We start from the raw sequence: 14363 nt of genomic DNA, 5'->3' as shown, positions 1-14363 counted from the left end.
AGTCACTGCTAACAGGGGTTTGCGCTATCACATCAGACTGTGGATGCATGTGTTCCCTAAAGGATGCCACTTAAAGAGGATGGGAGTAACAGTAATCCTGTAATCCCATTACTGTCACCCAAAAAGAGTGTGAATGAATGAGTGTGTGTGTGTGTGTGTGTGTGTGTGTGTGTGTGTGTGTGTGTGTGTGTGTGTGCGCGCGCGCGCATGCGTGTGTATGTGTGTGTGTGTGTCTAATTAATTATCAGAGGGATTAATGGGAGACGAGAAAAGCGGAGGCAGAGAATACCATGGAAATACATTTGCACTGGGCTCCATGGAGATGCTATATATGGACTGCTGTGTGCAAAATGGTAGGCATACCAATGATGTGAAATGCATGTATGTACCTAGGTGTGTGGGTGGGTAATGTATGTGTGGATTCAGTGTGAGAGGGAGAGAGGAGAAAGAGGAGTGAGATGGTGAATCCCAAACCACCTCCTCGCCCCTATCCAAATCACTCCGTTGTCACGTGTTTCTGATGAAACTCTGAGGGTGACTTCCAGAGAGTGGCGAGGGGATCAGTAACCCATCAACGTCAGGACACACTCCTGACTTAAATGATGCAATTCATGTTCCACTTTTAAATAATAAAACAAGCATGAAATTCAAATGAACAAATCCACCCTGTCGTTTTATAAAATCTAAACCTCAGCAACAGTTAAACATTTAATTTGGGAGGTATTTCATCTTTTACATGTGTCAAGTCTCGACATTAGACATAAACAAACGCATAAGGCACGTCTCTCCATTCTTTTGTGTGAAATTGGGCAAACTCAAAAATAACGCAGTGCTTTATGGGATTGCACTTTGCTATGGAGCAGGCAGTGTTGCAGGCTCAGTCGAAGTGCCTACCGGAGGGGCTAACAAGCCCCTACACCCTCGATAGTTTTCACTCACTCAGCTTTAGGACACTTGTGCTAATGGCGGAGGTGCATGTGAACGCGCAAGTGGAGGGTAACGGGTTGATTCGGGTTTCAGTCTGTGTGTGTGTGTGTGTGTGTGTGTGTGTGTGTGTGTGTGTGTGTGTGTGTGTGTGTGTGTGTGTGTGTGTGTGTGTGTGTGTGTGTGTGTGTGTGTGAGAGAGTGTGTGTGTGTGTGTGTTTGTGTGTGAGAGAGTGTGTGGGAGAGTGTGTGTGTGTGTGTGTGTGAGAGAGAGAGTGTGTGGGAGTGAGTGAGTGGTGTGTAAACTTACTTTGGTCTGCGTAGTTCTTGATCTTGAGCTCAAGCTGGCGGGAGTGGGACTCCATTCTGCCCACATGGTTCTGAAGGTCCTTCTTCTCCTGCTCCTGACTGTCCTCAAACTCCATGAACTTCTGCTCAGAGACACACAGAGGACTCTCAGTAACTCTCTCTCGTCAGTAACACATACACACACACCACTCTCTCACACCACACACACACACGCACCACACATTGCATAACACAAAGAGACACTGTGAATATAGAAAGCTGAATTATTATTTGACCAAAGACAGGACCCCTCTGTACGTTATGCAGAGGGGTACATGTGTATCTACTGCCACAACATAGTCTAGACTACACTCTAAGAAGCAGGATGTCTACTACTACGTTAGACTCCCACAGGATAGAGAGACCAGGATCTGGAAGTCTTCTGTTCACCAGGAAAGGCAGGTCCCCTCCCCTCCCACATCCTCCTGGTGTGTCAGAGAAGTGTGTCCTGGACAGAAAGCCAGTGTGTGTGTGTGTGTGTGTGTGGTGTGTGTGTGTTTCCACATCCTGCCAGCTGTAATCCTTTACTCTAGCCCTCTCTTCAGTCCTCTCCTTTCTTCTTTTCTGTTTTCACATTTGTAGATGCATTGAAATTAGAGCTACCTACAGTACATCAGATAATGATATTTTTTAGTCATTGAACAAAGCCATGACATTCTATACAATACATTTCTACCTGTAACGTTCAACACAGCTAGAAAGGCCGCAGCTAATCATCTGGCCACCATACTGTATTATCCAGGCCTTCTGTGCTCCTCTCCCCTAGAAGAACAAACCAGGGAGCGCAAAGCCGCTGGAAAACGTGTGGCAAGACAGCATTTGCCCCAGTACTTCAATCTGGTGTGAATGCAGCGGCATTGAACATGTTTACCAGACAAATTCAATAGTTCACGTCATAGAAAAACATTTTGCAACAGAAATGAAAGCAGGCATTTCTTATTGGACAAGTTGACATAGTACCTCCCCCAATTTCAGCTCGTTTACATGTTTTAGTGAATAAAACCCTGTCCCTGGGATTTCACGTGGTAACCCCCATGCTTGCTGTGACAGGTGGATTCACTTGTCAGTCACAGTGGTCTCCTAGCTACAGCCTACAGAGCCTAATCAACCACGCCTCTCAGCAACTATGTTTGGTTGCACCAGCACATCGTTTTTTGACTCTGGACTTGGTTTATTTCTTCGCTCACGCTCCTCTCCAGTGTGGAATCCTGGAGTAATCTGACTTTGTGGTCGTGTTATCTAGTGGAAACCCTCCTCATCAGAGAGCGAACACACATTCTCATGGAAAACAAGGCATGTGTGAATAAAAGCAGTTAATAAAAGCAGTTTAGTCATCTAAAACTATCTAGACTGATCCAATCTATAGCTAGCTAGCTAACAAAACTACTAACGTTAGCTTTAGAGTAGCCTTGCTAGATAGCTAGCTAGCTAACATTAGCTAGCTAGGTTGATGCAATCATGCAGCCAGCAGCTAACATTATGATTTAGACTCACTGAATAAAGTGTTTGGCACAGGATAAAGAAGATGAAACGATCTGCTGCTGCTACCCAAGGACAATGGATACGGAAGTTCCTGGAAAGGTTAGTCAGACAGTTTGTTAGTCCAGTAATGTTCGTTGACATATTATTTTATTTGCACTGCTGGTGATTATTCACAAAGGTTTGTGTTGCAAATTTTACTGTCTCAAAAGTACAAAATCTACAAATTCCACCGCAGAGCAGTCTACAGACAATATGAACACACTTTTGTCCAACCATAAAGAGTGAATTTGTGGATTCTAGCACCACCATAACTTTCACAACTACAGAGACAGGCAGCCATCTTTTTCGACTAGCTAAAGCAGAGTGACACCTACTGATATGAACTGGTAATGCAGGTTTGGTTAAAATAGTGCAACAGAATGAGTAACATTCAATAAAATCTACTTCATGAAAAGGGGTACATTATTTTCAATTAAAATGTTGAAAGTAGTTGATTTAATAATTGAATATATGGATTTGACAGGAAATCAGTTCCTACAGTGAGCACAAGGGAACCAACCTATGCTGGGAAGGATGGACACAATAAAGAGGAAAGGAGAGAGGAGAGGATGCATATGAGGAATTACAGCGTGGAACATTCCATATCCCCACGATTCATATTACCCCTCATAAGGACTCTGGTTAATGTGGTTCAACAGTTATTGCGTCCCAAATGGCAACCTATTCCCTATGTAGTGCACCAAATGGGCCCTTAGGGCTCTGGTCAAAAGTAGTGTACTATATAGGGAATAGGGTGCCATTTGGGAAACGGGCTGCCCTGTCATCATCTCCACTCTCCACTGCAGCACTTTAGTTATCTAATGTTGTTCTTCTGAACGGGCCCCTTGGCCTACCCAGAGATACTTCTTGAACCGATGGTTAAAATTGCATAATTTCTTTTGGATTACTACCAGTGTCAGTTTGTGTCATCTGAAACGTTGGTGTTTTATCGACCGTCTCATGTCCCAACAATGTGTTGTTGGAAGCAGTGCAGTGAGTCTAGGCAAGCAGAGTCTTGAAGGGTGAAATATGTTTTCAATATCCATTGTCGAGAACATCTAAACTCAGCAAAAAAAGAAACATCCTCTCACTGTCAACTGTGTTAATTTTCAGCAAACTTAACATGTGTAAATATTTGTATGAACATAACAAGATTTAACCTGTTGGGGCTAGGGGGCAGTATTTGCACGGCCGGATAAAAAATGTACCCGATTTAAACTGGTTACTACTCCTGCCCAGAAATGAGAATATGCATATAATTAGTAGATTTGGATAGAAAATACTCTAAAGTTTCTAAAACTGTTGGAATGGTGTCTGTGAGTATAACAGAACTGATATGGCAGGCCAAAACCTGAGAAGATTCCATACAGGAAGTGCCCTGTCTGACAATTTATTGTCCTTCTGTAGCCTCTCTATCAAAAATACAGCATCTGTGCTGTAACGTGACATTTTCTAAGGCTTCCATTGGCGCTCAGAAGGCGCCAGAAAGTGTAATGAGATGTCTGCAGTCTCTGGGCGAAGTACAGCAGCTCTGTTTGTTACTGGTCAGGCTGAGGACAGTGACACTGGAGATGCGCGTTCATGAGAATTCTCCATGTTTTTCTTTCAGCCTTTGAATGAATACAACGTCGCCCGGTTGGAATATTATCGCTATTTTAAACAGCGTTTGACATGCTTCGAAGTACGGTAATGGAATATTTTGAAAAACAATTGTCACGAAATGCGCTCGCGCGTCACCCTTCGAATAGTTACCTGAACGCATGAACAAAACGGCGGTATTTGGATATAACTATGGATTATATGGAACCAAAACAACATTTGTTGTTGAAGTAGAAGTCCTGGGAGTGCATTCTGACGAAGAACAGCAAAGGTAATCCAATTTTTCTTATAGTAAATCTGAGTTTGGTGAGGGCCAAACTTGGTGGGTGTCAAATTAGCTAGCCGTGATGGCCGGGCTATCTACTCAGAATATTGCAAAATGTGCTTTCGCCGAAAAGCTATTTTAAAATCTGACACCGCGATTGCATAAAGGAGTTCTGTATCTATAATTCTTAAAATAATTATGTATTTTGTGAACGTTTATCGTGAGTAATTTAGTAAATTTGCGGTGGGTATGCTAGTTCTGAACATCACATGCTAATGTAAAAAGCTGTTTTTTGATATAAATACAAAACATGCATGTATTGTATAACATAATGTCCTAGGAGTGTCATCTGATGAAGATCATCAAAGGTTAGTGCTGCATTTAGCTGTGGTTTTGGTTTTTGTGACATATATGCTTGCTTTGAAAATGGCTGTGTGATTATTTTTGGCAGGGTACTCTCCTGACATAATCTAATGTTTTGCTTTCGCTGTAAAGCCTTTTTGAAATCTGACAATGTGGTTAGATTAATGAGAGTCTTGTCTTTAAAATGGTGTAAAATAGTCATATGTTTGAGAAATTGAAGTTAAAGCATTTATGAGGTATTTGTATTTCGCGCCACGCGATTCCACTGGCTGTACCTTGCCCAGGGAGGTTAACAACTGAGACATAAACTGAACAAGTTCCACATACATGTGACTAACAGAACTGGAATAATGTGTGCCTGAACAAAGGGGGGGTCAAAATCAAAAGTAAGACTCAGTATCTGGTGTGGCCATCAGCTGCATTAAGTACTGCAGTGCATCTCCTCCTTATGGACTGCACCAGATTTGCCAGTTCTTGCTGTGAGATGTTACCCCACTCTTCCACCAAGGCACCTGCAAGTTCCCGGACATTTCTGGGGGGAATGGCCCTATTCCTCACCCTCCGATCCAACAGGTCCCAGACGTGCTCAATGGGATTGAGATCCGGGCTCTTAGCTGGCCATGGCAGAACACTGACTTTCCTGTCTTGGAGGAAATCACGGACAGAACGAGCAGTATGGCTGGTGGCATTGTCATGCTGGAAGGTCATGTCAGGATGAGCCTGCAGGAAGGGTACCACTTGAGGGAGTAGGATGTTTTCCCTGTAATGCACAATGTTGAGATTGCCTGCAATGACAACAAGCTCAGTCCGATGATACTGTGACACACCGCCCCAGACCATGACAGACCCTCCACCTCCAAATCGATCCCGCTCCAGAGTACAGGCCTTGGTGTAACGGTGTAACGCTCAATCCTTCGACGATAAATGCGAATCTAACCATCACCCCTGGTGAGACAAAACCGTGACTCGTCAATGAAGAGCACTTTTTTCCAGTCCTGTCTGGTCCAGCGACGGTGGGTTTGTGCCCATAGGCGACGTTGTTGCCGGTAATGTCTGGTGAGGACCTGCCTTACAACAGGCCTACAAGCCCTCAGTCCAGCCTCTCTCAGCCTATTGCGGACAGTCTGAGCACTGATGGAGGGATTATGCGTTCCTGGTGTAACTCGGGCAGTTGTTGTTGCCATCCTGTACCTGTCCCGCAGGTGTGATGTTCGGATGTACCAATCCTGTGCAGGTGTTGTTACATGTTCTCTGCCACTGCGAGGACGATCAGCTGTCCGTCCTGTCTCCCTGTAGCGCTGTCTTAGGCGTCTTACAGTATGGACATTGTCATTTATTTCCTTGACCACATCTGCAGTCCTCATGCCTCCTTGCAGCATGCCTAAGGCACGTTCACGCAGATGGGCAGGGACCCTGGGAATTTTGTTTTGGTGTTTTTCAGAGTCAGTAGAAAGGCCTCTTTAGTGTCCTACGTTTTCATAACTGTGACCTTAATTGCTTACTGTCCGTAAGCTGTTAGTGACTTAACTTCACTAGGGTAGGGGGCAGCATTCGGAATTTTGGATGAAAAGCGTGCCCAAATTAAACTGCCTGCTACTCAGGCCCAGAAGCTAGGATATGCATATTCGGATAGAAAACACTCTAATGTTTCCAAAACTGTTAAAATAATGTCTGTGAGTATAACAGAATTGATATGGCAGGCAAAAACCTGAGGAAAATCCATCCAGGAAGTACTATTATTTTGAAAGGCTGTTTTTCCATTGAAAGCCTATCCACCATACAAAGACTTAGGACCCAGTTCACTATCTCTATGGCTTCTTCTACATGTGGCCAGTCTTTAGGCATTGTTTCAGGCTTTTACTCTGAAAAATGAGGGAGATACAGCACTTTCAATGAGTGGACAGTGGAAATTTCCAGACATGAGCCCAGCGTTTGATCGGGAGAGAGCCTTTCTTGTTTCTCCTTTTCTATTGACGAAGATTTTGAAATATTATTGATTATTTATGACAAAAACAACCTGAGGATTGATTTTAAACATCGTTTGACATGTTTCTACAAACCTTTATTGTACTTTTTTGACTTTTCGTCTGGATGTTGAGAGCGCGCTTTGTGCCTTCGGATTACTGAACTAAACGCACCAATAAAACACAGGTTTTTGGACATAAAAAGGGACTTTATTGAACAAAACAAACATGTATTGTGTAACATGGAGTCCTGGGAGTACAACCAGATGAAGATCAAAGGTTAGTGATTCATTTAATCGCTATTTCTGACTTTTGCAAGTCCTCTCCTTGGCTGGAAAATGTCTGTATGGTTTCTTGTGGCTAGGCGCTGTCCTAACAATCGCATGGTGTGCTTTCGCCGTAAAGCCTTTTTGAAATCGGACACTGTGGTTGGATTAACAAGAAGTTTATCTTTAAAATGGTGTATAATACTTGTATGTTTGAGGAATTTTAATTATGGGATTTCTGTTGTTTGAATTTGGCGCCCTGCAATTTCACTGGCTGTTGTCGAGGTGGGACGCTAGCGTCCCAATGATACTAGAGAGGTTAACAACCGTTCCACAGGTGCATGTTCATTGAACAAGCATGGGAAACAGTGTTAAACCCTTTACAATGAAGACCTGTGAAGTTATTTGGATTTTTACGAATCATCTTTGAAAGACAGGGTGTGTTGAAAAGGGGAAGATAATTTTTTTTGCTCTGTTTATATGTAATGCATTGTGGGTAAATGGTGACTGACTAATTTACAAATAATAATGAGTAGGCCTAGTTACATATGATGCACGGAGATTTGTAGATGAGTCAGTCACTACTCTGATGAACAAGCCTTGGCTGTGTCTTTGCTTCACTAGGCTGTATGAATGTATACTTTCTACATTGAAACCTGTCTGTATTTATTTTTCAAAGTCCACTGCTTAACATTGTGTGTGTGTGTGTGTGTAGAGTGTAAATCATATTTAAAGTCATTGTAACCATTCTTTGCAGAACGCTCAGCCCTGCTATAGTAGTTCACTAAACTACAGAGTATGTTGTCCACAGAAGTTGTTGTCTATGGCTCTTTTGATATTATATTCAGAATGAATAACAACCAGGTTTGTGATAGTTTGAGCCACCTTAGGTCAAGATTGTTTTCAATTCACATGACCAGACAATTAAAACCACAGGCCTATAGTCATAACACAGATGAAAATGGAAGCTGTGTATAATAACAATATTTTGTCATAGCCTACGAATAGGACCCAGAGTTTTACCTGACCAGGTCATGATCAGGAAAAACTCCAGGCCCCAGAAAAGACGCAGACGAATTTTGCCACACCGCTTTTGAACTGGTGGTGCCACCTCTGAGGGAGCGGACATTGTTTGCATCCATGTGGATTCATAGTGATTCAAAACATTGGTTAAGGATGAAGTATTACTTGCCACATGTCTGTAAAGTGGCAGTTTATAACCACACCATAGGGATTAATGTCGAACTGGAGTGAAACCTACTTACGCTAACTCACATTTCTATAAACAGTCAAACAGTGTATCAATCATTTTTACAAAGGAAACTGCGTGATAAACTACTATATCATGGAGACTTTATTCCTCATAGTGGTGAGAAGATGCACACACCCAAACACCCTTTTTTATTTTTCCAGGTTTGTGTTTTCGATTTGAGCGATCTGTTAAATACCGACAACAGAATCAATGCGTGGCAGAGTGGCCTATAAAAGCTGAAGAACACATGCACATCCAGGTACTTTTGGCTGATGAAGACCTAAGGGTGGAAACGTTGATATAATAACATCACTTAGGTACTTGAGCAGCAATGTGGCGTTTTCCTTTATATATTTCAGAGTGGCCTATAAGACATTAGGGGAACAGATGTTGCTCTTTATTTTCTGCTGGATAAAATCCAAGAGGGTTTGACAAACCATTCCCTTGGAAACAGAGTAGGTCAATATTGAGTAAAATGGGGAAGGTTTACGGTGCAACACCAGGCCCAAGAGTACATAATAGAAGCCAAGGCACAGGGAGGTCTCTCCCTCTCAGTGAGCCCTGGCCATCACAATGGATCACATGACCTGGAAATCATAACCCGCACAGCCTACAATACCAAAACCTCGGTCCCCACCCCCCCTCCTCCTCATCTGCATCTTTTCTGGGGAACACAGGGCTTCCTGGGATTAAGAAACCCAAGGCGGGCTGGAAGAATGTGTGTGTGTCTCACTGTCTCTGTGTCACAGCCTGGACAGAGCTGAGGGGCCTGAAACAGCACTGGGACTACAGAGAGACTGACGGTCTGAATCACATCCAGTTCTCCTTCACTAAGACTCAGGGCCAGGCAGCAAAAGGTCCAACAAGCACACACACACACGGACACAAACCAAAAACACACAGAAATAGGTCAAACCAGACTGGGCAGTGCAGCAAGTGAAGCCGAACTGCACTGCCCAGTCTGGTTTGACCTATTTCTGTGTTTTTTGGTTTGTGTCCTTGTGTGTGTGCTTGTTGGACCTTTTGCTGCCTGGCCCTGAGTCTTAGTGAAGGAGAACTGGATGTGATTCAGACCGTCAGTCTCTCTGTAGTCCCAGTCTCGGAGTCTTGGATGAAGTTGTCTGTAACCACTTATCAAAGCTCAGTTGGCTGAGGTAAAAATTGTGGTGGGATGAGCTGATCCTAGGTCTGCTGTAGGGGCAAGGCAACCTTTAGCTCTATGGTGATCGTTCTACCCACTGAGGTAGGGTCATTACTCTGTGTATGGGCCTGGACAGATGCTAAATTCCTCTTCTATTCCTGATGCCTATTTCTTTACCTTTACTAGAGGGAGGAGCTTAAGATGTTACCTTTACTAGAGGGAGGAGCTTAAGACACATATCTTTTTATTTAACCTTTATTTAACTAGGCAAGTCAGTTAAGAACAAATTCTTACTTACAATGACAGCCTAGGAACAGTGGGTTAACTGCCTTGTTCAGGGGCAGAACGACAGATTTTTACCTTGTCAGCTCAGGGATTTGATCTAGCAACCTTTCAGTTACAGGCCCAACACTCTAAATACTAGGCTACCTGCCTCTAACCACTAGGCTACCTGTCTCTAACCACTAGGCTGCCTGCCTCTAACCACTAGGCTGCCTGCCTCTAACCACTAGGCTGCCTGCCTCTAACCACTAGGCTGCCTGCCTCTAACCACTAGGCTGCCTGCCTCTAACCACTAGGCTGCCTGCCTCTAACCACTAGGCTGCCTGCCTCTAACCACTAGGCTGCCTGCCTCTAACCACTAGGCTGCCTGCCTCTAACCACTAGGCTGCCTGCCGCCCAGACGCATATCCAAAGCAGTTGCAACGATGCAGACTGACGGATGGAACTGACAGAAGGAACTTTATTCTCACAGTATTATACACTCCGGATGATTTTAGATTTTTACATATTTGAGTAGCAATGTCATGATTACTCAAGTAACAACTCATTCAGGATGATACAGTGAGAAAGGTGTGACTACAGAAATAGCATGAAAGCCCTTCATACTGCAAGTGCCAGTAAAACACAGTTCTGTTTTATCTCTCCTCCTCTCCCGTCCTCTTCTCCACTCGCTTGTCCTGTCCTCTTAATTCTGTTCTGTCCTTTCTCACCTCATCCTCCCCTCCTCTCTCCATCTGATGAGCAGTCATGATAAACTGCTGAGTCACTAAACCTGCTGCTTCTGAGGTACAATACAGCATCTGTGTGTCCAATGTACCTTGCCCCGATTAGGAATGTTTCTCTCTATAACATGAGGCCTGATTCACCCTTCTCATAAATGTAAATGTGTAACTACTCATTCATAAACAGTTAAGGGTTTTCCTAACTACAATAGGTAAGTGCTGCCCACTTATGGACGCTGTATAATAGCCTGACTGTATTTGTCTATACTCTTGTCTGATTACTGATGCTTTAGTTTAGAGCAATGGTCACCAACCTTTACTGATTCAAGATCACTTTGAGTCAAAATGCAATCTGAGATCTACCACTCAGATTTTTTTTTTTACCTAAACCTATGCAACATGAACCAATTAAAAACAGTTCTGTAGCAAGGAGGTTTGTGCAGTAGACTATAGGCCCAATACATCATCACTGCATGTTGGCTATGCTTGAATTGCCCTGCCAATGTTGTTCTTCACAGACCATTTAGAAATTATATTGAAAACATATGATCACACTGGTAATATAACATTTGTTGTATTACTTGCAAGGCACTGCTGAGTGAGCATAATCATTTGCATTTTTTTACTGGGACTGATGGTCTGCATCTGATGGTCAGTCTGAGAGCGGTGAGGCTGCCTCTCACCTGACTTACTTAAAGTATGCATTGAAGTGTCTGTAATATAATATGCGTGTCAGAAACGAATGTAGACATTGATAAATGCATACAATTGATAAGTACCAAGATGACTGCTGGGTGGCTTAAATACAGCACCCCCTGTCAGGCATACATGGTTAAAACACATCACTGGTCTAGACAGGAGCTAATGGCTGTGAGAGCAGAACACAGGTGGGATGTTTCTGATGCCATGACCGGATTTACCGTGACAGGAAGACTGTTCTCCCAGTGTCTCTGTCTACCTCTGGAGAAGAAACAATATACTAAAGATATTTACATGCAAAGTGAGAGGAGGCTGACAGCTGTTTCTGTAAACTACAATAGCCAAGCAGGCAAACAGTCTGACAAAAAAGGATGGAGGAGTTGGAGGAGAAAAACATCTCGGTCGCGTGCATTCTGCGCGTGTTAGTGCGTGATGATGAAATTGAGGCTACTGTGAATCAATCCACCATGGATGGGTAGGCTATTGTTAGCATGATGCTAAACTAATCATGCAGTTACTCATCTAACTGGGGAGCTGATATTACGAACGTGGCTCTCCTTACACAATATAAGATTATTTGCCTCGTGGGTATCCCTTGTTGACAACGTTGCACCACGTGCATGTTCTACACAACACATAGACATCCGTATGGATGCTTTGATGATGAAAAACACTGGCTTGAGTGGCCTTGCAGCGAGAGGCAGCGTTTCAAATCGGCTGTCAATGTCCTCTCTCTCCGTCGTTCGCTGCCCGGACTCACCTCCTCTGCGTGTTTCCTCAGCGCTTTCTCCCGTTCATACTGCGTGATGAGCTGTTCGTTGTCCTCCTTTAACAGTTCTAGCTCCACTTCATGCTCCTGGTTTTCTGCGAACACCGAATCCAGGTTCTCCAGCACAGCCACGACGAGCGGCATCAGTTCTTTCACCACGTCTTCGTCGTATTTTCCTATCAGTTTCTCGAACTCGCGGTAGATGGAGTTGGCCAGGCCCGATACCCGCTCCGACATCATAGCCGATGTCCCCGGGTCGTCCTGGTACACTACTCCGTCCTCCAACTCCATTTTCTTCCCTTCCTTGAACAAATAGGTCCTGTGAATTGGATTTACACTTACCCCGCCACTATGAATTCCGTTATTTTCTTTACGAAAATGTAATGCGTATTCCCTTTAAAAGCTTCAATTGAAATGACAATATTCGTGCAATAGTACCTCCCTGGAAGCGTTCGATAGACGTGGATTATTTTTTTCCTCCAGTTTCGTCTTTTCACAAGAGAGGTGCGTTCAGTTCGCTTGAACGTTTGCTACGTTGAATAAGTGTTTGTACTGAATGACACGTTTTCAAAAACGTTATTGTACGTTTGCTCCCGTTTGGTGGGTGTGGCGATGAGTGGCTTGAAGCAAGGAGTGACGCTTTAAAGGGCAGTGTTCCCCAACCGTTCTTATTATACCTCAGTTTCCCCAACCCACAATCTCCCCGTTATTCAACTGGTCGTTCAGTACAGCACCGTTTCTGTTCAATTGAATGTTCCAGAACGCAAAACTTACTGAACGCAGCCCAGCTGAATAGACTTTCACGTGATGACGTCGTATCGGGGAATTTACACGGGGAATGTAGTTTTACCGAATATTTGTATCCTACAACGTTAAACCTAGGGCTAGTCATATAGTCAAACACATCATAGTAATAACATAGTAATACGACACTATACTGTTAATAAAGGCATCTTTATTTAAATTTCTGTGTCTACAAAATACTTTAAGACCCTGCTCTAATAATGATTACATTTACATTTTATTCATTTAGCAGACACTCTTATCCAGAGCGATTTACAGTTAGCTTTCTTATGATGAATGCACTATCAGTCATAGTAAAGTTTCCCTCAACAAAGTAGCTAAATAATAAAAACTATATTTAAATAATATATACAATAAATAAAATACAATAAATAAAATGTTTCCTCAAATTATAAATTGTATTTGTAACCAACTATCTCACAAACCAAAGACCTAAACGGCAGACTAAAACAAACAACAAAAAACAATTGGCAAAATTGTCCCACTCGAGAGGGATCATGTTTGTCAGTTATAAGCAAGGAAGAAGTAGCCTACACTATTCAGTGGGGTTTTATGTGGCTGTATGATAGACCCACTTGTATTATTATTCAGTGTAGGCAAGTGACTCTGGATAATGTATGGATCCCTCAGTTATCTTCAGTGTTGTAGTAGCCTACTCTAGTCCGGCCTGGGAGTCTCTGTGTCAGATACATTTTTACTCGGTCTTGACTCGGTCTCGGACAATGAGGACTCATAATTTCTTGCCGAGACCAACCAAGACCAGCTGATTGAAAAACTCAATCATCAGCTCCCATTCAGTCAGCCCACAAAACCGCTTCGCCAGGCCAAATAGCCACCCTCCTTTCATGACACATTAATATCTTATCAACTATTTTCTGGTCTTCCTACTTTACTCTTAACAATACTGTCCTTTACTTTAATTGAAAAATATCCCAAAACTGTGTAGTGTGCCTCAGAAATGTCCTTGATTCGCTGGTAGGGAAGAGTGAGGATCATTGTTTGAAAGTTGCTAGCTCACTATTAGTAAGGTGAGACTGGGGGAATATTTTGTATTTTTATCTATTATAGAACTGTTTGAGTTGGTGAGTGGCTCTCTATTTGCCCTCAGCATGCATTTGTCACAGTTCTGTATGTCTAAAGAATTCATATGTTCTTGTGAAATACTATATGAACAAATAGTGGACATTTGGAACTCTTACATTTACTTGCCTAGGTAAATAAAGGTACAATAAAAAAAACAGACCTGATTATGTTGAGATCAGGGCTCTGTGGGGGCCATTCCAGGACTCCTTGTTCTTCTTTACGCTGAAGATATAGCGAGTCATTAAGAACTATGTTTGGGGTCGTTGTCATGCTGCAAAATAAATTTGGGGCCAATCAGATGCCTCCCTGATGGTATTGCATGATGGATAAGTATCTGCCTGTACTTCTCAGCATTGAGGAG

The 14363-nt window shown here is 43.0% G+C and overlaps 1 protein-coding gene across 7 annotated transcripts in view; it reads right to left on the bottom strand.

Annotated features, from left to right (window-relative positions):
• Positions 1-12661, bottom strand: part of LOC106593977 (C-Jun-amino-terminal kinase-interacting protein 4) — a 59388-nt gene extending 46727 nt beyond the window's left edge. For 6 of the 7 annotated variants that reach the window (XM_045720020.1, XM_045720022.1, XM_045720021.1 and 3 more), the window contains exons 1-2: positions 12107-12660; positions 1235-1355 (exon numbers count right to left, since the gene is read on the bottom strand). In XM_045720020.1, the coding sequence (XP_045575976.1) occupies positions 1235-1355; positions 12107-12406 (421 nt within the window). In that variant the 5' untranslated portion in view covers positions 12407-12660. Of the gene's footprint in view, positions 1-1234; positions 1356-12106 lie in introns of all 7 variants that reach the window. The other variant, XM_045720023.1, reaches the window with a different exon arrangement.
• Between the last annotated feature and the right edge of the window lie 1702 nt (positions 12662-14363).

The sequence above is a fragment of the Salmo salar genome, chromosome ssa06 (genome assembly GCF_905237065.1).
Source record: "Salmo salar chromosome ssa06, Ssal_v3.1, whole genome shotgun sequence".
Lineage (NCBI taxonomy): Eukaryota > Metazoa > Chordata > Actinopteri > Salmoniformes > Salmonidae > Salmo > Salmo salar.
This window is presented reverse-complemented; position numbering and strand designations above follow the sequence as displayed.